Source organism: Brachypodium distachyon, chromosome 1 (assembly GCF_000005505.3).
Source record: "Brachypodium distachyon strain Bd21 chromosome 1, Brachypodium_distachyon_v3.0, whole genome shotgun sequence".
Taxonomy (NCBI): Eukaryota; Viridiplantae; Streptophyta; class Magnoliopsida; order Poales; family Poaceae; genus Brachypodium; species Brachypodium distachyon.
Window position 1 is genome coordinate 71,651,646 of NC_016131.3, and position 25,684 is coordinate 71,677,329.

Below are 25,684 nucleotides of genomic sequence, written 5' to 3' on the forward strand. Positions count from 1 at the left end.
CAACAATATATACTACTCCATACAGTATTAAAAATGGCAGGAAGAACAGTTGAATGCTTACCTGAAAGGAAACAGGCGCGCATACGAAGCTGTGTTGCGCCAAACAAACACCAGAAAGAGAGAGGCGCGCTCAGAGATCGCAAGCAGGAGAGAGCACGAAACGTCTCCGTTACGGGAAGCCGAGAGATGGATGGAGCGAAGAAGATCGATCGAGTTGAGAGTTGGGGGGAATGAAGCCTGGTCCGAAACCGCGCGCATATGCAGCGTCGAATCGATCTATGGATGATCCGTGCTAGCTGCTAGCTAGGTCTCCAACCAGACAACATTCCCCTCAACTGCGCCATACATGCACCAGCGAAACAAGAGATGGGAGAGAGATCAGAGGCATGTAAAGAAAGAAAGATAGAGCAGCAGTACTCTCTGATCATATAGCGCGAGGGGCAGCTATAGTTAACGAGTGGCTTTCCACAGCCTTTATGTATGGCACACGAGTCTAGCACTCTAGCTACATGCTTCTTTGATTCGCTGCTCTTGTTTGCTTTCACACATCCCGGCCACCTGCATCTTGCATCATCATCGTCATGGAGACCCAACCTAGCTTGTTAATTAGACCGTACTGTACTTGCTGCTTTACTTCTTAATCCATCGGTATTAATCGATCCCCAAAGTCAAACTAGCCATATATAGTATGTCGACTCCTCGTACACTAGCTTGGTAATGTACGTCAGAGCTATCATGAGTTCATGACTACTAGTACTCCATTAATGACGAAGAACATGCCAATGGATTAGTCTGGTCATTAGTTAAGTTCTCAATCGGCCGGCTGGCCGGCTGGTCAAACGTGCACCGGAACTTTCGTCATCATTAGGCGTACACAGTTAGCGGTAATGATTAACCAAGCGGGCCGAGGCCTCCTCCCATTGTCAAAAAAGTAAAAAAAAAAAGCAAGCGGATCCAGGCCTCTTTTTTCTTAATTTCCCAAGCCCTCAATAATCACGATACCAGGGCCAAATTTTTTTCATTTTGAGATGGAACAGCAACTTCATTATATATGCTGTGTGCCTGTGTGCACAGCTAAATCGCTCGCCATGAAATCATGTAGGAACTCTGAAGCACCATACGGCTTGGGGCTGGTCACCAAGAGTCGCACCAACACCAACCTTATTACAAGTCCAAGTACAGTACGAAACACTCCATTAACAGCAAAGTCATACTCATCACCCTGGATGGCCTGAACCAAAAGCTGTGAATCAGATTACTAGGACCGCTTGGTATCGCAGTGAATTCTCGTAATCTTTTGCGGAGTATATCGCTGTACAAAGCTAGCATGTACCACATTTTCTTTTTCAAATCCTCGCGTTACGTAGTACTTTGACGATGCATGCATGCAACGGTAATGATGTACTACTACATGGGTCTTATTCCCAAGCAAAGGATTGATTTCTTTTCTGCTTTGCACCGCTGCACGTCTCCCAGCTGCCAAGTTGCACGCTGTTTTGATTCCAGGCTTAGCATTTAAGAAACCGGCCGGCCATGCACCTCTGCGACAACACAGCTGCACTCTGGGGTCCTCTTTTGTACTAACCAGGAATGTGTTGGCGGGGGAAGCGATTAAGAATCAATCAGTCAGAACAAGTGACTCATGTGTTGCCGTGTTGGGGTTTTTTTGAGGTGCAATCTGCCGTAATCTTTTTTTCCTTTCGGCTTCCTGGTTTCCAAATTCCAACTGGACTACCGGTGCTCTTGTCTGTTGCTTTTGTTTCTGCAGATGAGATGGGCCGTGGGCGTGTGAACGATGGAATGGTGTTAAGTCAGACTTTATTGCTTCCTCCGTCCAATAAAAGATGTCTCAAGTTTGAATTTAAATGTATCTAAACATGACGTAATGTATAGATGCATTCAAATTTAGTCAAAATTGAGACATCCTTTGTTACACGGAGGAAGTAGTTAGCGTCTTTTTTTTTTCTTACAACACTACTAGTACTCATGGGGAGACATTTTAGGGTAGGAAGCGGATCATGTGTAAACTAGTTTTCACAATATCTCTCATAAAAAACCATTTTCTAAGGTTAATTTTTTTTAAATAATTTATGGGTGCAATTTATTTATTTTTGGACAAAAGAAAAGGGTAATACGAAAAGTGATCGAATATGGGGTGTAGTGCCACCTTAGATTATGCATATCTGCTGTTATAGAAAAAAACAAAAGTTATACTTATGAATTTATAAAGAAAAACATTTTATTTTTAGATACGTAGTGTTGCATGATGTGTGAACCTGCATTATGAGAAAACAAATGAAGGTTAGTGTGTTGTAGAAAGTAGATGTTCCCCACACTCTCTCTCTCTCACTCACTCGCTTCAAAGGTTGCGAAATAGCTGGAAAACTTACAGGGATGTTCACAGTATTAAATTTTAGTGCTAAAAATACGATTTCACCATATAAAAATAGAAATTGATATAACCAAATCTCCGTGACATATAATTACCTAAGTTATGAATGCTGCTCAAAACAAGCGCATTTTGTTTTCCAGCATTGTTTAACGTGAGGCTATGCTTAAATCTCTCAATCTCTCACCACATGCAAAGGTTAGAGAGAGAAATCCGGGGTTTGGGGAAGAAACGGCGGGCACCTGTTACCTCTCTCTCCTCACCAATCCTACAGAGAATGGGAGCGAGTCATTTCTCCTCCTCTTCGCAACCAAGAACCGTTTTCCCCCCCAATTTATTTTGGGGATTTTGCCCGCACATTTGTGGGCTCTCTATCTGATTCCGCCACACACCCCTCTCCACAGCCGCCCAATTTGTTGTTGATTTGGAGAATCTGCCACTCTTTGATTGAAGAATCTCAGCACCGGTATGTTCCAAGCACAATCTTGTTTGGATCTGCATGATATATGGTGTGCATATGAAACCCTGGATGCTAAATTGGTGCGATTCTCTTGCAGAGGACGGATTAGATCCGGTGCTCCAGGTTGCTATATAGGTTGGTGATTATTGCAAACCTTTGCCGCACCGTTGAAGTTTTCTTGGAGCATACTTGCACAAAAAAAAAAGAAGTTTTCTTGGGGCAACTGGAAACAGACATTGCCATGAGTAACCAAGATTGCAGGATTGCTGTCTCATCAGATACAATTAGGTGTGATTTGAGTATCTTTGTGCCGCACTAATGGGAACTCTATAGTTAAAGTGGATTTTTCAAACAACCCACATACATGCAAACTGAGGGTGCGCTAGTCTTTCATGGCAGTGAAAGCTCGTGCGAGGTCGCGAGAATTTTCGCGGCAATTCTGGTCTGTGCTGCGCCATGCCCTCAGCGAGTGCTTCCTCATCGTGATGCTCCTCGTGGTTGCTGTGGTGTCGTATACTGCTACAAAGTTCGCTCACATCTGTAGGATCCGGTCACCTTGCATGCTGTGCTCCAGATTAGACCAGGTTCTACATGGCAAGGCCTGGTTTTCTGAAGAATCGATTTGTGCTGCACACAGGTTGGAAATTGTGTGATTGTTGCATTGCCAGATTCACAGCAAGCTCGCACACTCTGATGATCTATGTGAAAAGTTCTTCCTTTCATGCTCTGAATCTGTAAGAAAGCCAGGCAACCTGAAAAACATGAGTGTTAAGGAAAAGGTGAATTCTCGGTTGAGGTTTAGGCACACAGAACTATGTTCTTGCTGTTCAAAGCCATTCAAGAAGAAACGTGACGCACACCGGCTATCTGAGGAGGTGAGTGACATGTTTCTAGATGATAGTATGAGCAAAGTGAAGGAGAGAAGCATAGCCATGGCAAGTGTTGGGTGTTCTTCAGATGACGATGTTGATCAATTGCCTCATGGATGTTACAGAAAGCTAAGTGCTGACCATGATTCCGAGTCCGAGATTCGCATCTCAGATGACGATGATGGTTGTCTTGCAATGGTTTATGAAGCCAAACAGCGAACCAGAGATAAACCATGTGCTGATGCGTGGCTGCAACCTATGATAACCAGCACTAACACCTTATCACCGTCTCCTTCTGAGAGTACTGATCAGACAAAGTTTATGAGCATCACTCCTCTAGTTCCATTGGATACTGCAGAAGGTACAACCAATGCTGCAAAATCTTCAGACCCTGCTATTGGCGATGGTTTGGAGGAAATCAACTGGGGTCAGCCCAATGTGAGTAACAACAACCTTGATGTGCAGTTGAACACTGTGCCTGAGCAAGATTGTCAGGAGCTACAGAAAGAGAAAAGTATGTATCGTTAACCAAAATGCCATACTCCTTATCTAACTCAAACTATTTCTGAGCATGTCAAATTTGTACTATAGCTTTTCTGGTTGGTATTGAGGAACTCAATGATTCAGAGAGTGTTTCAGGAAGCCCTGACGAGGAAGCTACAAAGATTTTTGCCACTTCTGCATATGATGGGACAAGTTCAACTGCAGATCCTCGTATCGACTGCAACAACAGCATCAAGAATACCAATTCAAGAACACAGGAAGAAGACATTCCTGTCCCAGTTGTCTTCTGCGCGATGCTTTGATGGTCCTTGGAGTGAGGTGTCTGCTAGCCCCAGAATCAGCATACAGATTGATGAGTACAGTCAATCTGATGCCACTGGTAGCAGGCAGTTTCTTGATCTGGAACCAACTGATGCTCATGTTACAAGCGAAGATGAAGGTGAAATCTCCCTTGAGCTTAGCAAGAAAAAATTGAGTGTCCTCTACAAAGAGTTGAGGCAGAACGGAGTGCTTCAGCTGTTGCAGCAAGTGAAGCGATGGCTATGATCAATAGGCTGCAACAGGATAAGGCTGCAATGCACATGGAGGCAATGCAGTATCTCAGGATGATGGAAGAGCAGGCTGACCATGACCAAGAAGCAATTGAAAAGCTAAATGACTTGCTCACAGAAAGAGAGAAAGAAATACTTGATCTAGAAGCTGAACTAGACAATTACCAGATCAAGTACAGTGATGAATCATTTGATGTCAGAAAATTTGATGCTACTGATGGAGACGTGGCATTTGAAGCCTTGGATAGCTAAGATTTCGTGAGGAATACCATTTTCTATTTTGAAGCTGAAAAGGCCAAAATTTTGGAATCCTTAAGCAGATTGGAGGAAACACTTGGCATGCCCTCCACAAACAGATTTGATATGGGTGGCACAAATGATAATCTACAGAATGGGACCCTGAGAGATCACCCAACTGGTGATGGCCAATATGTAGAAAACTCAGAACTGGAATCTCAGTGTTCACAGTTGCTTGGGGAACACTTGAATGATGAACCAGTGACATCAGTCCCTTCTCAACGAAATGTTGAAAATCAATCTTCTGAGAGCGAAAAAGATTTTGATTCTTCACGCTTAGATGATGACCAAATTAGTTCTATAACAAGCATTAGACAAGAAATTTCACTCTTGAATAGTAGATTCAAGGCGCTTGAAGCAGATCAGAAATTTCTCAAGCAGATATTGGGTTCTCTTAAATGTAGCAGTGACGGACTACAATATATGCAGGAGATAACTAGTCATTTGCGGCAGCTGCGAAGGATGATGACTGAACAGAGAGATAGGACAGTTTTGTGAGCTCAAAATTATCCAGCATTTAGAAGGTACTGATAGATAGTTGTAGTTCATCTGTTGGCAATGAGTAATCACTTAGTCTATCGGACACTTATCAGTATAGGTTGATGTTGAGAAGACTATATGCATTGTAACATGTCTTCCAAATGTACTGCAAATATTATTGAAACTGTAGCCTTAGGTTTAAGTTTCCATCAAGGTAGGTTCATAATTATTTATGTCACACAGGACGCAGCTCACCAAATTATAAGAGCTGTGTATCTTTCAGTCACTTAGCGTTGTATATTATTTTACAATTTCGTTGTAATCTACAGAAATGACTCTCACTCAACTATATCGAAACAGCATGGTCATTTGAACTTACAGTTCCTCTTTTGTAATCTTTAAAACCCAAACCCACGCCTGCTCTTAGTTTGAATTTGCGTGTCATGATGGAACATATAATACTACTACGTAGTTATTTTCCAGTAGTTCTTAAATAACCAAAGGCCTAGCTAGTCATGATGTTTATTGACATATTACATTTTACAGTGGAGATCTCTGTCATGGTGGTGATCTCTGTGACCTTGCTAAACATGGAGGGCAGCAAGTATGAATTTCTGATGTGTCATGGTCAGTCATCCAAGTTTGTATATTTCCTCAGTTAACGTGATGTCTTGGTGTATAGTTAAACCACTCTCCTGTACATTGTTGTTAGGAGCAATTTTGTCCGTGTACTTCAAAAGTTTCCAGCTCTTGCGAAGTTAAGCTAGGAAATCAGCAATAGTTCGTATGAAATGAATATCCAGTTAGCTCTTGTTACTGCACCTGGGGCGCAAGCTTTGCACCTTTTTTAAGCTTCCAATGAAGAGCATCAGGCTCCTCCAGTCCTCCTGCAGTCTGACCTAAACGCCCGTCCAAATCACCAGAAATTGATCAAGCTGTGCCAGTGTCTGAATGCGATAGAGACCTTTCATCCATCTTCCTCTCTGAAGAGCTTCGTTAACAATCAGATTGCCCTGTCGATGCTATAATCCTGTTCCCCTTCCAGAGCCCGCAGCGCTTCTACTCCTACTATTTACTTACTATTTATCAGGGCCAAGACCAGGCCTGCATGTCCAGTACTGCACTTAATCTAGACTAGATAGAACGTGTTATATCAAAATGTGCATAGGACAGGATGAACCTACAAATCATCGATTCATCATAAACCACAATACTATATGACTATATTGCAGGCTAAACGCTACATCGAGCTACAACACTAAACAAAAATCTCCAGGAGTAACAAATCAAAACATCTGGTTAGCTAAAGGAGGCACTGTATAGTGACAAATCTTTGTCAAGTTAGAACAAAAGGTGAGATGGTCCACTGCGAGAGTAACTTCCAAATCCCGCACACAAGGGCAAAAATAAAAGGCTTCCAAGCTGACATTCTTATCAACAGATAGCTTTGACTGGAGCATGGCCTCCAACTATCATTCATCACCTGAGAACAGCATGACAAACCAGTAAAGGATCTATACGGGTGTCAAAAATACAGCAATCTACTATTCAGCACGACATTAAGCCTGGACAGTGCTTCGCTCCGGCACCGCCTCTAACATTGACAGAAGGTTGGAAACCACGGCCCTAATAGGAACAACATTCGCAAGGCGGCGGTCATTGAAGCCATTGGTTGCTGCATCGAACAGGATTGAGACTTCAGGACAGGCTGAGCATCCTTCAACCAGCTCGCTCCATGTTGTGTTGTCCTCGTTCAGGTCGCATTCTCTCAAGAGATGTAGTACTTTATCTAGGCGAGCAACATTCCTACCAGCTCCACATCCGGTGGCAGTTGCAGCACCCACTGCATTTGCTAGTGTTAATGTGCTAATTGCCGGCAAATTGTGGAGGAACCCGAAAGCTATAGCAGCAGTAAAGCTGTCTCCGCATCCAACTGTGTCCACAACGTGAATCTATGGAAATGCAGAGTATTGTGAATACTAAGAATTTGACAGTTCAAGGAAATAACTTTGATTACTTTTGACACGATCCACAAATGAAGATCCTCTATCAGCACAGCAAGTACCTTAAAAGAAGGTGCACATGAAACGGCACTTCCAGTGATCATGATTGATCCCTTGGAACCCATTTTGATGACAACCCATTTTGTGTGGATTCCTCTCCTTAGCAACTCTTGCCCTGACTCGATTGGGTTTCTGATGTTTGTTAGTGACTCTGCCTGTCAAACACATAAACAAGAACATGTGAGAAATGACAAGGAACCCAAGAGGCCAAGATACATACATTGGAGTCACTGCCCTCTTAGGTCAGGCCAGATTCAGTAAATAAAATCTTTACAGGCCCAATTTTTTATTGCTGGTGCAGTATATTTTAATCTTATTTTGGGGCACGTATTTGCAGTTTTGATTGAATCATAGGCAAATGTAGAACTTCAGACAAAAGAGTGTGCCAACCAGAATATTATCATTGTTGTTAGAAATAAAGGCACAACCCATATATTACTGACCGTCAACAATAGAGTTATGCAGGGACTCGCAAACATGAGTAACAAAATCTGGAACCCTACCAACCGAAAAAGAATCATGGAATGATGCTATTAATAGTTGATTTTTTTTACTAGAGAAGCCCATTAAGCAAATGAATGTCATTACAAGATATTTAATTGGATACATGATCTCTCTTTTTCTTTTGTAAACAGAAGATATACCCAACTTTTCAGGAAGGCATGCAAAGTCAGTTCAAGTCAGCACACAGAAATAGAATACAAATGTCTATGAAGGTAACCAGATCACTAAGTCAGCACACAGAAATAGAATATAAAAGATGTGCCCAGGTGGCATACATAACTAAATTGTAAATCAGCCATAATACTGCAAACTCAGCCATCTATGGGGCTTATATATACGTGAACTAACCTCATCTGATGTCAAAAGGAGAACATCACTGAGCCTCAGAGCGTGCTCAAGTGCTCTCTGTTCATCCAGGTTCCCGTGTAAGAGAGATTTTCCACGAGGCCCGGGATCGAAGAATACTGCTGTTCCCGCATCAATTGCACAGTCAATAGCAGATGCGATCACATCAGGAGGAAATTCATCAAAAGCATATCCGTTGCAAAACAATATTTTAGAGTGACGAATAGCTGTCTTGGTTTCTGCTGGAAGTTTATGTATCCAACTGAAAGCTGGCTCTTTACTAAAGTCTGCACGGCTGGCATTGCAAAGATAGAAACACTGACGGATATTAAATAAGTAATTAACACAAAAATCACATCAGCAAGAACATTAGTTACTCCCTCCGACCCATATTACTTGACTCAAATTTGGCCAAATATGGATGTATCTATGTTTAAAAAGCGTCTAGATACATGTAATATTTCGACAAGTAAGATGGATCGGAGGGAGTAACTAAATTTTAAATCATAGAGGAAACACAGTTAGAAGGAATTCATGAGAAACTAACCTGCAAAATCCATGTTTCTGAAATGGGTCTACAAGAACCCAGCAAAGAAGCGTCCCATAGGCATGTCGACATGCACTAGTATCAGTATTTTCAAGCATCCCAAAGACACTAATCCCCTCCGCCTCAAGCACATCAAGGAGAAACTTTCCATAAACTTCCTCTCCTACATGTCCCAGTGTAGAACAGCGCAGCCCTAGCCTAGCTGCCGCAAAGGCCAAGTTGCAGTTTCCACCAGCCTCCCAATATTTCTGTTATGGTGGTAACAGACAAATTATTCAGAAAAGCTAACAAATTGATATTGCATAATAAAACAATAATCACTAATGAAGTGAACCATGAATCCTAGTGGATTCACTTTATCAGACTGACACCCAGTTCTCCACATTCCCGCAGATAAACATCAGCAGTAGTGACTGAATATCTACAATTTTCATCACACGTTCACATTTCCACGGTTCCACCACAATACAATAAATACAGACACAAATAGAATGTATATAATTTAGCATCTAATCTTTCAGTTATCACTGAGAGTCTCACTTCCCTCCATTGACCGAGTTTACCGCCAGGCATAATAAAGCAAAAGTGTTGCAAATTCTACAATCACAGCATGAGGTCGAGAATCTAAAGCTTGGACAATTCTCGGCCAACACCATTTCTAACGACAAAATCCTGAGGATTGAACAGCAAATAAACCCTAAATTTTGAACTCCAGGATAGCAATTCTAGGGGAAAATACAGAGATTCCCGCACCACAACGAGCGAGCGGGGTGGAGCTCGACCTGGTCGGGCGGCGAGGCGGCCAGGCTCTCCATGTAGGCCTCGCGCTCGTCGCGCGGCGCCGGCGGGAGGCAGGGCACGCTGAGCACGACGTCGACGCAGAGGTTGCCGAGCGTGGCGAGATCCGTCTCCTTCCCATCCCCGCCCCCGTGCGGCGGCCGCCTCCTGGCCTCGTTGACCGCGCCGGAGACGGCGACGGCGATGGCGCGCGGCCCGGCGGTGCGGCGGCGGGGAGGGAGGTGAGGGAAGGACAGCGGCGGGTGGCGCCGCGGGAGCGGGGCGCGGGAGACGGAGGCGGGGTTTAGGGTTTGGAGAGCCATCCGGAGAAAGGAGTGGCGGAGATGGAGGGAGGGAACTGCAAAATTGGAAAGGGATGTGGTGAGCTCGAGAGATGCGATCATGCGAATGGAATAGCTCAAAGTTGCATCCTTTTATTCGTTATCATTTCCAATCCGAATCTATTCGACTAAGAAATGCAATTGAAACATGCATCCGCTCTCTAAAAGCTTATGGAGTATGGAGTAGTATAATTTAAAGAATTGTAGTTATCTCGAACATAAAATCAGACGTTGGGCACTTTCGATTCTTGAAATCATTACAAATACAACCTAAGACGGTTTTGGATGATGATATCCCTAAGGTGCTTTTTTTCGCTCGGATGTGACCTTTTTTGAGTCATCGTTAATGGGTTTTGGTTGCCGTCAGTAGTAAGTGGTACTACTAACGGGGTTTCATGCTCGTCAGTGGTGTTTACCGGTTCGGTAATGGTTGTGGGTTTATGAGATAGAATTAAAAATGACATGTCAGTGATAAAGAGAGAAGTTTCATGTAGAAAGTTACGGAGCACGACAACGAAGTGTGAACGAATGATGACTCACCCTCGCCGCTGTGAAGGAGGAACAAGGATAAAAGAACCAAGAACGTTGGTCGGATGAGAAGCTATGTTTGTTCATGTGGATAAGAGAGGGGACATGGAAGATATGTGAGACATGGAGAGAGATGAGACTAGGAGGAATGATAGTACATATACTGCATGGATATTATGTGATAAGATGATTTGGGATCATCTGTGATGGTGTTTTTATGTGTGCAAAATGATAGCGACTTGACAATAATGCCATCTCTGGCTTCACATATAAAGAGGATGGGATGCCTTTTGTCTAGAACCCACGTGGGTGATAAGTGTCATACTTTGACCATTTGTAAAAGTGTTTTAATGTTAATGATTAGACTGAAATGTGACGTCTAATTGATGGCAAGGGCATTGGTGCATTGCTATCAGGATCTGACAACGTTCTTTGAGTTTGAGTTTTTTACTCCTCTTTTGTTAGTCCTCTTTTGTTTTTCTCTTTCTTCAGTTTTGTATTTCTGACCCTTGTTTTCTCCCATGATCGACGTCGGTCGTCCTCCTTTGACATATAATAAAAAACACGTTGTGCTTTTAAAAAAAAAGATTGAATTGTGTTGGGACTTCATTCGAATGCTAATCATCGGAGAAGCAACCCGCAAAATAGATTTCGGGTTTTCTACGAAGAAATCTACCTAAGACTGGTCAAAGTGCAAGTAAATCGGATAGTAACATAGATGCCAACTAGACATTTTGGTGACATGACATGACAATAAATGAAGAAAGAGAGTGAGGTGAAAACTAGATATGTTACCATAACATCACACAAATCAAGACAGGATGAATCTACAAGACAATTAATGACACAATTCATGACACCACACATAAGTTATTACCCACTATGAAGATAATAACTTAAACTAGTAACATATGCATGTTAATGCTCTAAGTTACTCCATACTATAACAAGTCTAATCGATCAACCAGAGAGGCCACCAACCCTTTTTATTTTGGGAATTGCAGCCCCTCAGAATATACTTCCTATAGTCATAGTCTATTTGTTTTGTTTTTTTAGCTGGTGAAAGTAGATGCCCGAGAGACCTCCTTGGCCAGTTTTAGTCTCACGGAACATGCATGCTTACATGTCAAACACAAAGAGGGCCTAGTTCGTGACCGCGAAATCGTATTAAAAAAACTTACTTACTGAAAGCTGCCTAACAAAGTTAGACCAGATTAATTAAATACAAACCATCTGTTAAACAGAGCAAATTAAAAGTCAAACCACGTTGAGTTTGCTTGTCACAGCAAAAGGGCACAGGACCGAATGACCGATCGACCGGTCAGTTGTACAGATAGTCGCCGGTCTCGCGTCACCACTTTCTTGGAAGCGCTGTTGCGAGAGTTTGGGACGGCAGATCGATCGGTCGATATTGAAGTCCCAACATGCAGCTGCGGCTCCTGAAAACTTGATCGTTGAACAGGACCAGACTGCGAATTTCCTGTCCCCAAACTGAACGTAATCAACAGTATAGCATGGATCGGTTCAACTGTATACTGGAGTATCAAGCATTATTTCCGTCCTAAGAAACAATTTTTTGAAAAAAACGATAAAGTTTTCACAGTTTGCACCGTAGCGATGGTTTTGACCGGATACTTCGCCTACGTCGATTGAGATACGGATCCCAGCGGCTGCATGGATCAACCAGCTCACGCCGTACGGTAGGTAACTTACCGAGCCTATTTCTGCGAGAGCGCCGGCCGATGTGCGAGTGCGACCCGGCCGTTAATACCGAGGAACAAATTGTGTCAAACTGTCAAAGAACTGACCGGATTCAAAGTCAGTGGTACTCCACAGGATGTCGTGTTACATGTCAAACGCGCGACCTCATGTCTTGGTTGCTCCATCTCGGCATCTCCATGATCGAATAAGAAGAAATTAGTGCCCAAGAGGCCAAGAGTTAGAAGTGTTGAGTGTCTGGCTTGCAACCCGCTCATCAGACGCTTCGGAAATGCAAAAAAATTCATATGTCTGTATATCTTAAGTTGTAAAATTTTACAACAATCTTGGTTTATATATTTACTTGTGTGCTTTTAGACACCAGACTACTCGAGCGCACGACGTGCCTGACTTAGATGGATCGGTTAATAACAGTTTACCACTCTCGGTCAGCTCCAGTACCTCTGAAAACCGCGTGGGACCTGATTTTATAAACTAGACCGGGTCCGGTCCTAAGTTATTCTTTCCTTTGACGGTTATAATTATAAACATGGGCATGGATCGATACGTACGTACGACATATACGCAGGAAGGAAAGCATATAAAAGGAAACCTGCACTCCCTATTCGTCCCTCATCCAACAACAACCAGAGAAGTTCGAGCAGACACACATTCAGACAACATTCAGTTCTGCGATCACTTGACTGAACTTTCCTTCTCTAGCTAGCTCGATCTTCCTGTCAAAAAATTAACAAGATACTGTATAAGATATCATCTCTAGCTAAGCTCTTAGTGAAGGATGGCGTCGAAGGCGATGGCGGTGCTGGTGGTGGCCATCGTCGTGTTGGCGCAATGCTGCAACGCGATCGTGGCGGCGAGGCTGCTCGAAGCTGACAGGGCTGCCGGCGGAGGGTGGCTGCTGCCCTTAATCATGCAGGTCCTTAAGGGCGGCTCGCCGCCCGGAGCAACCAACCCGTGCGAGCAAAACCCCGCCCACCCGCCCCCGGCAGGAAGCAGCTGCGTGCCATGAGTGACTAGCCGCCGTCGGCAAGATTGCCAGGCTAGCTTCTCCATGTACAAGTGTAGATTTGAGATCTGTTCATTCATTCGGTTTGTTAGTAGTTTGCAGTTTAAGGGCTTCCATGCCCAAATAGGAGTCTTGGAAGCTAATTAATCGTATCGATCACTTTTAGTAGTTAACATTAGAGCATAGAAACAGGATTAATGCAATAAAGCTGTGTTTTTGAGACATTCATAGACGTACGTAAGTACATCTTGTAACCAAGTTGTATATACAGAGATCGTTTACCAAAGTAATGTGAGAAAGATTTTAAGTTTACTTTTGGGTAAGTCGGAATTTCAAATGGCACGATTGTGTCATACATGGTTGCATTCTATCTATGTATCAATATTGCGCTACCGCATATGTCCAATTCTTTTGTGGTTTTTTAAACAAAAATTCTTTCGGCTTAGTTCTTTATATTGGTGGTGGTATATGTTATTGTAAGAGCCCGGGGAAACACCCTCCTTTTCAAAAAGAGAAAACGTATATTTTTCGTCTCTCAAGTTGTCGAAAAGTACGCAAATGGTCTCTCGATTTTTTAAGCATATTTTTCCAAAGCGGCGATTCTAGCGGTGCCGGTATGTACGAGCTAGAAATGCTTTTTCGATATCTTTCATCATCTGACCGTTGAAACTGGACACTCATGGCCCGTCGTCGCCTCATCCAAAATGATATTATTAGTGTCATCATATCATTGTTTTGGCCCAAGAATTGTCATGTTGGCATGTCAAATTGGTGGCACTTTTCGTTTATCCCTCGAGTCAATTTGTTTCCGCTAAAAGAAACGGTGTTTTAATTTTGAGACCAAAAGTACGACACATCAGCACTAATACCACTTCGACGAGAGGAGAATAATTGTTATCCGGATTCAACAAATGAGGGACGAAAAGTATATGAAAAAAATTGAGGGGCCATTTAGTTTCTTTAAATGGTGATTCTGATTGATTTAGTTTTTTAACCAGATTTTTTCTATTTTATCATTTGACTAAGAGTTAAAAATCTATAATAAATTAAAAAGTAAACCAGATAGATTTTCTCTATTTTATCATTTGACTAACCAACTCCCAGATTTTAATTTTCTGTGGCAAATTATAAAATATAAACGGAATTGGTCATACCGAAGTTCATCTATCATAAGTGAACCAGAGAAATAACATGCGCGGAGTACACTTAGGTTCCGGTTAGATCAAAAACCAGCTGCCACGGTCGACTCCCTAACCACGACCAAATGACCTCACGGCCTAACAGGCCGGCAGGACGAGTAATTAAAGCGGAGTGCCCGTGTGTATTTTTGAGGGAAAAGCAGAGCATGTATACATGTCACGGTCCAATCGCTCGCTCCAACGTACGACTGGACCGCGTGCATGCAAATATACCGACCGAGCTAGAATTGACATGTGCCCCAACGGCAAGGGCACGTAGAGAGGGCACGTACGCATCAAGAGACCGTTTCACACGTGCTAGTACGTATTTCCTTGCGAGAACTGCACATCTTTTAGACTCAGTAATGTTTTTCAGATCAACTAGACTCAGTAATGTCGTTAACGTTGTACTTTCCTGCCGTGTCCCAGAAAGATAAATTAAAGAAACGGCGTTCTGTCTGGCCTACTTTGATCTTGGTCTTGAAGTACCTACGTACAGCATGGAATGTTCAACCTGAACCCAGGAGAATAGGAGATGGACCGGCGCGCTGAATTAATACCGCGTAGGGAGCATGCATGGCCTGGACCAGAGAAAATGCTAGCGCGCGTAAAAGTATTGATCCGAAGAACAGAGACCACTAGCTAGACCAGGTCCATCATTTTGCTAATACCTTTTCGTTTCCAAACACAGATACTCCGTACTAGCTACGTGCAGTGCAGAGGAGCAACCTATAAAAGGATTCCACCATCTTGTCTCTCCTGCAACATCCATCCATCCATTGGCATTCAATCAATAACGCAGCTCTCAACCAATACAATCTCTTGGAGCACTTACGTGCTAGCTTGAGATCCGAGCTAGTGAGTTACTGATCAAGGATGGGCTACATTGCTTGGACGATGGCTAGGGCGGCGCTGGTGGCAATCCTGCTGATACAATGCTGCAACGTGGTGCTTGGGGCGAGGCTGCTGGAAGGGGGCGGCGCCTGGCTGCAGCAGGGCATCGTGCAGGTCCTGGCCAAGGGCGGCGGCCAAGCTAGCCAGCGGCTGCACCAACAACCCCAAACACGCGCCCGGCGCGCCATGCCCCTAATTAAGCTAGCCGCGCCGGCTGCGAGCTCGGCTACTATTAGCATATATGCCTGGAGAATTTGTTCATATTGATTCCTTCGTCCATTCTTCAAGAGTAAATTGCACAAAAACACGTATGTACCGGCTCTCGTAAAAAAAACACGAAGACTAATGAATAACAAAAAACTCGGAAGTGACTGGTTAACCTTCATGACCCACATGTCATACAGAGGAGGAGCCAGTTTTTCGGCTCACGGCTCGAGCCGGCTCATTACCGGCAGCTCGTTCTTCTCTCACTCCTCACTCCCGGTTTATCTTCCCCAGCTCTGGTGAGTGCCCCCGCCGTCATCCACGGCTCATTCCCGAGCTTGCAGAGTAAATCACAGCAGCCTTCGTGGGCCCGTTCAGATTTTGGAGGAATTGCAATTTAGTGTACAAATCACAGCGAGCAGTAAATCACGCGGGTTGCTCTCTTCGTTTGGGCCATGGTTCGTGTGGGGGCCTGGTAGTGCGTCTGCCTTGTCAGGGGACAGCAAGGGCGGAGGAGAAAGATGGGATGAGTAAATCCCCTTCATAGGATGCGACTGGGACGGCCTCCGCAGCATGCTCCGCCGCCTGCTTGCCCTCAACGCGCCCCGTCTTCGCCGAGATCTGCGCACACATCGCATCCTCCTCCGCCCCACCTCCGCCACCGCCGGCGTACCAGAACTGTGCACCGACTGGAGCCGGTGCAACCGCAACCGCCGACGTCCCAGTACTGGCCTGCCTCCGCCTCTGCCGGTGTACCAGCCGCCGGCCGCCGAGGACGTGCCGGGTTCCTCCTGCTCCTCCTCCGACGACGGCAGAAGTGGCGGCGGCAGCACGCCACTGCGTTGCTCTCTCGCGTTCCCGAGAGAGACAGAGAGGGAGAGGGAAGGAGAGGGTCATGTGCTCGGAGCCTCGGACATGGGGAAGATTCCCTCGTTCCTGGAGATGAAGACGGGTGCGGCGTTCATCGCGTCTGAGTCTTCTGGCTGGGAAGAGGATAGACTAGGTCGGCTCGGCTTGTATCTCTGCACTTGATTCAGAAATTAGGCTCCTTTGTATGACATGTTGGTCACGGTCGATTAACTTGGGCAAACCGGGCATTTTCGGGTTTTTTTGTTATTCATTAGCATACAATTAGTGGGTATCAGTTAAAAGTCTTTGAGTTCGTGGTTTTTTTTGTTACAAGAGCCACTATATATACGTGTGTGTCTTTGTGCAATTTAGTCATTCTTTAATTGTAATTGTTCATTCGTTCGTACACATGGACATCCCGTCTGTTCGTACTCCCTCCGTCCCATATTAAGTGAATTTCTATTACATGTATCTAGACGCTTTTTAGGCATAGATACATCCATGTTTGGGTAAATTTGAGTCACTTAATATGGGACGGAGAGAGTAGTTTGCAGCAGTTTAAGGGCTTCCGTGCTAATCGACTAATTGAGCACTTTTAGTACCAGTTGACTTTAGAGCATAGAAATATGCATGTAGAACATAATGCATCGAAGGTATCTTTCGGAGATATAGACGTACGTACGTCTTGTAACCAAGTTGTATATATACAGAGATGTCAATTTATCAGAGTAATGCAAGAAGATTTTAAGTTTATTTTTTGGGTAAGTATTTTTTTTTTGCGGGAAGGGTAAGTAGGAATTTGAAATGGCACGAATTGCCCTGCATGGTTGCATTCTCGGTATGACATATCAATTGTGCTAAACATGTCTAGTTCTTTTGGTTTAACGCGTGGTGGTAATATCGAGCTGTTGCTGAACCACACATATAAATTTCGCAGAAACACTACCAGAGAAGCACAGATTTCACCGTGCATTGTACCATCACAAAACTATGCATCGATCTTTCGTTGCCATGGATCTAGGATCGCTCGCTAGTGGAACAGTTGATTCCTGCAGGGTCAGAGTGATTTGTTCTAGTGACAAGTGGATCCCACTGGTCCTAGTTCCACTTACAAAGGTGTGTAAATTTCACATATTCCAACAAACTAAGGAAAAAAAAATCTAAATTTTTGACTCAAATATGGATGTATCTATTCTTAAAAAGCGTCTAGATACATGTAATATTTCGACAACAATTTATGATCGGAGGGAGTATGTGTTTGTGTAGCGGTCATTCTCCGATTGTTTTGGCAAAATAAAAACGGTTTTGTGAATTGCTTTTCGAACTGGTGACACCAACGGTAGGAATAATTTAGCCTTTTCAACCGGAATTTGACTCTGTTTGTTTGAGCTGCAACCATTACAAAAGCGGATGTGGGTTGGCTGTGGTGGAAAAACCGTTGTGCTGAGAAGCAAATGCGAGAAGTGTAGGTCAATCGGAAGGGTTGTATAAGAGAAAACAGAAGGTGAGACAGAGGGTATATACGGAGTGCTAACTCATTGAACACGGACCAAATAAGCTCAGATCGGCCTAACAGGCAGGACGAGCACGTACGTAAGTAAAGCAGCATGCATACATGCCATGGTCCAATCGCTCCATCGGCTAGACCGTATGCACGCAAATATACCGACCGAGAGAATTGACACATGCTGACATGCATACAGAGACGTTTCAACCGGCACCCAATGACCCGAAGTGCTAGCTGGTTCCGGCTGAGCAAACATGAGAATGTTAAACCCAGTCAGGTTAAAGTGTTAAACACGTACGGACGTACATTTAGTCATTTACTTGTAAATTGCACAGAATTATTACTTTAAATATCGATCACATTATTAATTTTCTAAATGATTTTCTAACTTTTCCTAAATTAAACTTCTTATAGTTTGGCCATGAGAAACTGTACTACTCCCTCCATTTCACAAAGGTTGGCTTATTTTGTTTCGTTAAGACAAACTTTTGACCAAGAATTACTCTATTAATATGTAAGTTATATGATACGAAACCATGATCATTAGCAAGAACTTTTAAAGAAGAATGCATTGATATGAATTTCATGTATGAAAAAACACATATCAATAGAGTTTACATTGATCAAAGCATTGTCTTAACGAAACAAAATACGCCAACCTTTGTGAAATGGAGAGAGTATTATTTACGGAAATACATATGGCAGATTTAATAAAACTAGTTCATAGTCGTAATTTGTAAATGATGGTAGATTTCTCTATAAACTCAGTCAAACTTTTTTCTTTTACTTGGAACAAAGCTATTCCCTCTGGCCCAAATTATTTGCTAAATCTGGGACAAGTGATATGAGTCGGAGGGAGTAAACATTTTATATTTGAAAACGTAGGAAGTATTACTTAGTATCAAGCATTTATAATGACATACTGTGTATTTTCTGTGAAAACTGCTGCTAGAGTAGCAAATCTTTTACTAGATCACAGTTTTACATTCAGCAACGTCGTCGGACGTTGTACTTCCTGCACACAAAAATAATTAAAAAATGCGGTTGCACCTGGCCTAATTTGATCGACTGACCTTTAATTGATCTCCAAGTACACCATGGGATTTGAATAATTGAATGTTCAACCTCGACCCAGGACAAGGACCGGCGCGCTGAATCTGAATACCGCGTAGAGAGAGCGCGGCGCGTGTCCGACCCTGCCGATGGCCTGGACCAGAGAAAAAAGGTAGCGCGCACGTAAAAATATTGAATCCGAAGAACAGCGACCACTAGACCAGGTCCATCCTTTTTGCCAATTCTCTGTTTCGCATGCAGATGCAGAGGAGCAACCTATAAAAGGATCCCACTATCTTGTCCCTCCTCCAACAACATCTCCATTCGATCCAACGCAGCTCCCAAGTCTCGACCAATACATACAATCTCTTAAAGTACTCACGTACTTGCGTGTTTTAAATCAAGGATGGGCTACATGGGTTGGACGATGGCGAGGGCGGCGCTTGTGGCCATCCTGCTGGTGCAATGCTGCAACGTGGTGCTCGCGGCGAGGCTGCTTGAAGGAGACAGCGGCTGGCTGCACGGCGGGGAGCTCATCGTGCAGGTCCTGGCAAAGGGCGGCGGCGTCGGCGGCGGCGGGCAAGCCAGCGGGTGCACCAACAACCCCAAACACACCCCGGGCGCGCCATGCCCCTAAGCTATATAGCCGCCGGCCGGGAGAGAGCTCGAAAGCCTGATCAATTCAGAAATTGTTCATATATTGATTCCTTCATCCAATTCATTCTTTAGCTATAGGGCCCCCGGCAGTACATGCACAAAATGGAGCCATGGAAAGCCTGGTCGATCGAGTTTTAGTTAGTTTTTAGTTTTAGTACCCTAGCTCAGATGTATGTAATAAAGCAGTCTCCTAGCTCTGACGTAGATCATGTGTAACCAAGTTGTATAAAAGATCCACAACTTTTTATTCGTTTATGACCGAAATATTTATTTGAGAAAAAAAACGTTCAAATGGAATTCGCATCGCAGTGTTACACCGTGCATTTAGAAAAAACGTATCGTCACCGAAGAGCTAATCCAATACTAACCCAACGTACGGGTCTAAACGCATGCATGCATGCTTGACCTTTCATTGTGTTTCTTTGAAGGATGCATGATTGACCTTTCATGGTTGGACTTGGACTTGAACAACAACGGAAAAGTCCGAACCGCGGCCACAGCAAAAATAAGAAAAATACTAATTGGCGAGGGTTTGTATGAAGTCTTACATAATTATATACACACAGCACGAACGTAGGATTACAAATTACAGTGGTGGTCATACCCTCTGTCCAACAACAAAGGATGTACTCCCAACTTTGATCAAATTTAAATGCATCTATACACTAAGTCATGTCTAGATACATCTAAATTTTGACAAACTTGAGACATTTTTTGTTGGACGGAGGGAGTAGATTTTATTCCTTTCAGCACATCATGTGATCCAGCATACAGTACTAGGTAGGTACTCTTTGACTGAATCGAGATATATAACTTAGACTCTGCTACCGAGTCAAAATGTTCTGCCCGATTAATTGATCATTTGATCTCTCTCGCCAGTAGGATATTCTCTGCCACAATTGTTAAAAATGTTTCGCTCATGCTAATCCCGTGAATAGCTTGTCAAGTGCTAGCAACATTAGATTTTTAAAATTTGTGTAATATACAAAAATGATGAGAGAAAAAAATATTCTGGTCTCTGCATGCAGTCTTTGTAGCTGCCCTAGGTGTAGTGTAATCGAGCTAAAACAACTTGACTGCGCACATGCCTTGAATAAAAGAGCATAGATTTTTGAATTGAAGAATTCATGGCATGCATGCCTGCCTTCGAACTAGACTGTCCACGCTGTCTGACGAATCCAATTCAGACGTGCAGTCAGAGTGACTAAAGTAATAAAAAACATTAGTAATATTCAGTTGCACTCTAGCTTGCTAGCACCGACGATACGTCAAAGGGATGACCTTGATTCAATTCCTCGAACAAGATTCAGCGATTGTACGTGTCAAGTACTGCAACAGCATATGGACCTGATCAACGATATCATCCTACTCATAACTCGTAACAAACCCGGCCTCGACGCAATTAACTCAAAATTGAAGCAGAGTCATGTGTATGCTGTGGAAATCTTTCCACACAGGCTGACCCGCAGCCTCTAATCAACAAACTCTTAGTTATACACATACCGTCAATGATTTTTTTAAGCAGTTTTTGTCAACAGGAAAGCATTAGTTACAATTACACAAGGGAACGTCCCCGCAAAAAAAAAATACACAAGGAAACAAATTTAGCTTGGTGTTAGATTGAACGGTCAAGCTAGGAGCTGCTACTACTCCATAGCAGGGGAAAAACCCAAGTAGACATATTCAGATTCACGAAACCATACGGATTCAATAACTAATCACTGTTTTATGATATTTCCAGGTTAAGATTACTGCCCGCGGAAGCGGCATTTATTTTTTGCGAATATCAGATAAAGGAAAACAAAAGGAGAGAAAAAACAGAGAAAGCCATGCTACATCTTCAGTGTTCCTTTTCTTTTCCAAGAAAACTTCTTCGGTGGTTTCCCCTGTGAATGTGAGATTCTTGCCGGGGATGGTGCACTTCCAGTCAGGGTAGCAGGGATGCGTTCTCGATCAAGAATGCCTGCATGAGAACTAAATAAGAACCAGGGAAATAATGAAAACCCTGACCAAAGCATTTCCTTGTTTGTAAACAGACAGCATGTGCGTGTTAAAACCGTAATTTCAAACAAGCTCGAATTAAAACATAACCGACTCAAAAGAACAAGTCAATTAGTCAAGATGGTTTTTTTCCCCTCAGAATGTGATCAAGACAATTTTTGGGTGAGTTCTGCTGTACCTAGATGCTGCAGCTAGTGCTATTTGAAAAGGCCTAATACCTCCAATTAATCAGCCATAAAGGATTGAATCCTTAATTCCTTATCATCATGTAGGATTCCAGACATGACATTACAACCCTACGTTTTAACATTTGTGTGATTGTAGCGTAGGACTTTGACCAGAGGAAAATGATAATCATTTGAGGGTACCACTATAACTGACAAATAATTATATGAGGACACTACTATAAGTGACATATAGTCAAAACATGACCTAGACAACCTGAACCAACAGACATGTCTTATCATCGGTTCTTAATCATTATTTTTAATCAGAAAGTGAGGAGGGAGATGAAGAAAAGAGATGGACATTGAACATGAATGTTGGAGCAGCATATCAGCAATTGATTTGCAAAAATGCAGCAGAGCTAACCTTTAGCCAAAATCCTTCAGCCTTCTCTTCAAAACATCCAAAGACTTCTTGCGAGCGCTCTGCTTTGTGTTACGGTTGGAAAGACTCCCAAACAGCCCGTCTGCAGAGTCCTTGAACTTGTCACAGATGATTGCAAGCTTCTTGTAGTCCAATGATCCATAGTTCTTCCCCCGTATCACTGGATTCATGAAGTTCTCAGGCTGGCTGCTGAGCAGAAGATTCACAAGCTGCCTTATCTCAACCACGCAATCTCTGAATGTCGTTTCCTTTCCCAAATCTGCCAACCCGGTGACGTGAAATTTTTCATCTGCAAATGCCTCCAACAAATTCAAGTCCATGTCGAGGCCTACAACTGCACTTGCAGTGAACCTTTTCACACCGTCATTGAGAAGGGTTGTCATTATAGAGTCCGAGATGTGGCTCACTGCACCAGAAACAACCTTGTATAGAGCTTCTAGTGGTAAAATCTCCTGAGCTGTTGATACTAGTGTTTCAAGATAAATAAGAACCTCATTCATATAGTCATTTGCATTGTCTGGGGCTTCCTCTACTATCCAGTTGACGTCGTCCAAGAGCATCATAAACTCATCGATCTTGGAGTTGGCCATGTTTATTAAAGCATTATATGCTGCATTCTGGGAAGCTTTAAGGACAGCTCGAGCGGTTAAACTAGCACGAGACCTCTCAGCAATGCGCTTGGGAATGCCACACTGTTGGGCACAGTGTAAGAGGAACAAATCACAAGCCTGCTCCAGAACAGCTATATTTCCTGCGAGTTGCATCATCTGTGACATGGCCAATGAGCGAGCATACATCCTGTTCAGAAGACAGTCATTTAATACCTCAATCAGTAGCCTGTCTAGGTAACCTTTCACCACGTCATAGAGGTTCATGTCACCACCATAGGACAAGTAGTTGACTGAATCCTCAACGAAGGACCGGACGATACGACAGACATCCGGAACAGAGGCGGAGAATGGTGCCACGTATGGGAAGTCTGGGGTCACTTCACTTGGCTCTAGATGAAATGCTGTGACATTCATGTTGTACTCGTATTCCTTCTTTATAACCATCTGCTCATATGAATCATTAGCAAGGACCTCATCTACCTGCTTCCGACACTCAGCAAGAAGCAGTTGGTGGTATTTGTTCCTGCTTTTATCAAGAACTTCAATCAGTTGCAAGGTTTGATAACCATACTTCTTTAGAACTGCAGCTAGAAGAGTGATATAATCTTTTATCAGGAGGAGGTGGCTGGCCATAACCATGCGAGAAAACTGGTTCTCTAATATAGCTGTAATCTTAGCAATGGCCGTCTCCCATGTTGACTCGACTTGGCTCTCAGTCAGCATTCCATCTGCAGTTCGCAGGACACGTTCTTCAACGATAAAAAACCCAGCTACCTGTGCAAGAAAGGGCTGATGAGACTCAAGGAAGGGCTGTGAAGTGGAACTTTGCATGTCCAGGTTGAGTTGCATGAGCCTGTTCTTGTAGTAATAATCCCGAAACTTCTCTCCAATACCGAGACATATGTGAATGTGGTGTGCTCGATACACAGGCGTGAGATCAAAATCTAGTGTTGTTTCCTCATCCGTATTCTCCACATCCAAGGTATACATATGCTCATCTGGTCCAGCATGGCTATGTTCTTCAGCCTCCCTCTGCCGAGCACGCATTCCCTCATCTTTTTGGCGAGCCAAAGAGGCCTGGCCTATTGAGACCTGCCCGATCTGCTTAGCCATTCTTCTGATATGAACAAGCCAATCATTGAACTCGCTACAAACTTTCTTCTCAATGTGCAACTTTATCAACGGTATCTGTCTCCCAACTACCTTTTTAAGAAGCTTGACAGGAATATTTTGCAGGCAGCCCTTAATCAAGTCCAAAGTCTTGAGTGCAGGACGAAACTTAGCCTCTGCGATGTAACCGTTGCATTCAATGCACAGGCCAATGACCTTGACACATATCTTCAATTTCGTCATGGCCTCGCCTACATTTTTCTTAACTGAATATAACTCAAGGAGCTCGTCAAGCTTCAGCAGCAGGGCAGTAGAAACATCCTGTAGGTGGGAGTTCTCACCAGACAACAAGCTCTTTAGCTCCTCGGCATCGACCAACACACCACGCAATTCGTCGACGGCAAGGATGAAATCCTCATAGTGAAGCCTGCATAGCTCTTCGATCTCAACTTCTTTCTTCTTCCCGATATTTTTGAGGTTATGTGTGAGGGCTTCAGGTTTGCCAGACTCGAATCCGTGCCGGATGATGGGACCCAAATCCTCGCCATTGGCAATAAACGCAGCGAGGCCCAGACCAAGACCTCCATCACCACTTTCCACTACAGTTTTCTTCTTTGGCTGCGCAGTCATGATTTAACTGTAAAAATATCAGACATAAAATTTGAGTGCAGATATTGCAGTAAGATGCATATCTAGAATTATAAGTTTTGAAATTAGAAGCAAATGAGTTTATGGCAGTGGTAGTTTGCACGAAGATACATATAAACCAAAATGCTAAAGCACAAAGCTTATTTATTATAATCCTCTCCTAATACACATGTAGTAATTGAGATTGATCAAATCAAAGGCAAAAAGTTTTGTATTTTTTGTGGGATTTTGTAGATGTCAATCCTTTTTTTTCTTTCTAGTTAACCCGTGACGTGCTTTTAGTATATAGATGTTTCGATCAAAATGTGATCTGAATTGAATCGACTGGAGTTTGGTAAAAATGGAATTGAATTGAATTGAATTGGTACTCGTATACAGATGAGAAAGGTTTTTGTTAAATGATTGGAAAAATATATATTCGAGATGCACAGGCATGGAACCGGGAAACATGTACCTGGAGGAGCGAGAGCAAGTTTTGGGAGAAGGTCGATCAGGCCTGCCGCTTCACGCTTGGGCTGCTGCCACCATTGGGAGGCAATTGCTAGGGCTGGGATTTGGGAGAGATTAGTTCCTGTTAGGGCTGTGCGATTTGGGGGTGGAGAGGGGGGAGATCGGTTGAGAGGGAGGGAGATAGAGGTGGAACAGACGGGCATGGAGATGGATCGGGTGATTGCATGCGCCATGCCCTGGCCCTTCGCTATCTCAGCTCAGCGCCCCCGCTTTCTTGGCCCATATACAAACCGCCTAGTGTAGGTGGGCGCAACGATATCCCCTAATTTCAGGCTCATTTTTGTTCATTGGTGGATTAAATTCAAAAACAATGGTAGTACTAGTATTTTTGTCTGGTAATCTCATTTCCCGGAGACTTCTCGTTGTGTTCAACTCGCGATGTGCTTGTTCCACGTGTGTGCGGGTGCGCGAATACACGAGTTGTTATTGGGATGAGAACATGTAGTGCCGTGTCAGTTACAGGTTGGAAGAAT

The 25,684-nt window shown here is 43.5% G+C and overlaps 4 protein-coding genes and 1 non-coding gene across 6 annotated transcripts; 2 read left to right on the forward strand and 3 right to left on the reverse strand.

The window, feature by feature from the left end:
* Positions 1 to 193: 193 nt before the first annotated feature.
* On the reverse strand, positions 194 to 358 carry MIR166D (microRNA MIR166d). The gene has a single exon (NR_126865.1). It is a non-coding gene; the product is annotated as a microRNA MIR166d (primary transcript).
* Positions 359 to 2,547: 2,189 nt separating this feature from the next.
* Positions 2,548 to 6,962, forward strand: LOC112268583 (probable myosin-binding protein 4). The gene is made up of 6 exons (XM_024459204.1): positions 2,548 to 2,855; positions 2,947 to 3,498; positions 3,589 to 4,232; positions 4,310 to 4,500; positions 4,684 to 5,594; positions 6,097 to 6,962. Exons 2-5 carry the CDS (start codon positions 3,242 to 3,244, stop codon positions 5,023 to 5,025), a joined length of 1,434 nt encoding a protein of 477 aa, XP_024314972.1. The 5' UTR covers positions 2,548 to 2,855; positions 2,947 to 3,241; the 3' UTR covers positions 5,026 to 5,594; positions 6,097 to 6,962.
* On the forward strand, positions 3,510 to 4,693 carry LOC100821470. The gene is made up of 2 exons (XM_024457412.1): positions 3,510 to 4,232; positions 4,358 to 4,693. Exons 1-2 carry the CDS (start codon positions 3,611 to 3,613, stop codon positions 4,522 to 4,524), a joined length of 789 nt encoding a protein of 262 aa, XP_024313180.1. The 5' UTR covers positions 3,510 to 3,610; the 3' UTR covers positions 4,525 to 4,693.
* LOC100834138 (2-dehydro-3-deoxygluconokinase) lies at positions 6,850 to 10,160 on the reverse strand. The gene is made up of 5 exons (XM_003558701.4): positions 9,792 to 10,160; positions 9,010 to 9,257; positions 8,466 to 8,757; positions 7,616 to 7,768; positions 6,850 to 7,502 (listed from the first exon to the last, which is right to left on the reverse strand). Exons 1-5 carry the CDS (start codon positions 10,107 to 10,109, stop codon positions 7,110 to 7,112), a joined length of 1,404 nt encoding a protein of 467 aa, XP_003558749.1. The 5' UTR covers positions 10,110 to 10,160; the 3' UTR covers positions 6,850 to 7,109.
* Positions 10,161 to 21,410: 11,250 nt separating this feature from the next.
* On the reverse strand, positions 21,411 to 25,563 carry LOC100835266 (exocyst complex component SEC15A). 2 transcript variants are annotated; one of them, XM_003558705.4, is made up of 3 exons: positions 25,156 to 25,563; positions 22,315 to 24,690; positions 21,411 to 21,685 (listed from the first exon to the last, which is right to left on the reverse strand). In XM_003558705.4, the coding sequence occupies exon 2, from the start codon at positions 24,681 to 24,683 to the stop codon at positions 22,317 to 22,319; it is 2,367 nt and encodes a 788-aa protein (XP_003558753.1). In that variant the 5' UTR covers positions 24,684 to 24,690; positions 25,156 to 25,563; the 3' UTR covers positions 21,411 to 21,685; positions 22,315 to 22,316. The 2 variants fall into 2 exon arrangements, with proteins under 2 accessions (XP_003558753.1, XP_024318250.1); XM_024462482.1 differs by having other exon boundaries at positions 21,411 to 21,696.
* Positions 25,564 to 25,684: the final 121 nt, after the last annotated feature.

Excerpts from the sequence above, each read along its gene's own strand:
- LOC112268583 (XM_024459204.1), top strand. The coding sequence starts at position 3,242 with ATGGCAGTGAAAGCTCGTGCGAGGTCGCGAGAATTTTCGCGGCAATTC. Across the intron at positions 3,499-3,588 it reads GCACACAGGTTGGAAATTGT|AAAGCCAGGCAACCTGAAAA; the intron begins GTGATTGTTGCA and ends TGAATCTGTAAG. Across the intron at positions 4,501-4,683 it reads AAGAAGACATTCCTGTCCCA|CAAGAAAAAATTGAGTGTCC; the intron begins GTTGTCTTCTGC and ends CCTTGAGCTTAG.
- LOC100835266 (XM_003558705.4), bottom strand. The coding sequence starts at position 24,683 with ATGACTGCGCAGCCAAAGAAGAAAACTGTAGTGGAAAGTGGTGATGGA.
- LOC100834138 (XM_003558701.4), bottom strand. The coding sequence starts at position 10,109 with ATGGCTCTCCAAACCCTAAACCCCGCCTCCGTCTCCCGCGCCCCGCTC. Across the intron at positions 9,258-9,791 it reads CCGCCTCGCCGCCCGACCAG|AAATATTGGGAGGCTGGTGG; the intron begins GTCGAGCTCCAC and ends CCACCATAACAG. Across the intron at positions 8,758-9,009 it reads CAGAAACATGGATTTTGCAG|CCGTGCAGACTTTAGTAAAG; the intron begins GTTAGTTTCTCA and ends TTGCAATGCCAG.
- LOC100821470 (XM_024457412.1), top strand. The coding sequence starts at position 3,611 with ATGAGTGTTAAGGAAAAGGTGAATTCTCGGTTGAGGTTTAGGCACACA. Across the intron at positions 4,233-4,357 it reads GGAGCTACAGAAAGAGAAAA|GAAGCCCTGACGAGGAAGCT; the intron begins GTATGTATCGTT and ends AGAGTGTTTCAG.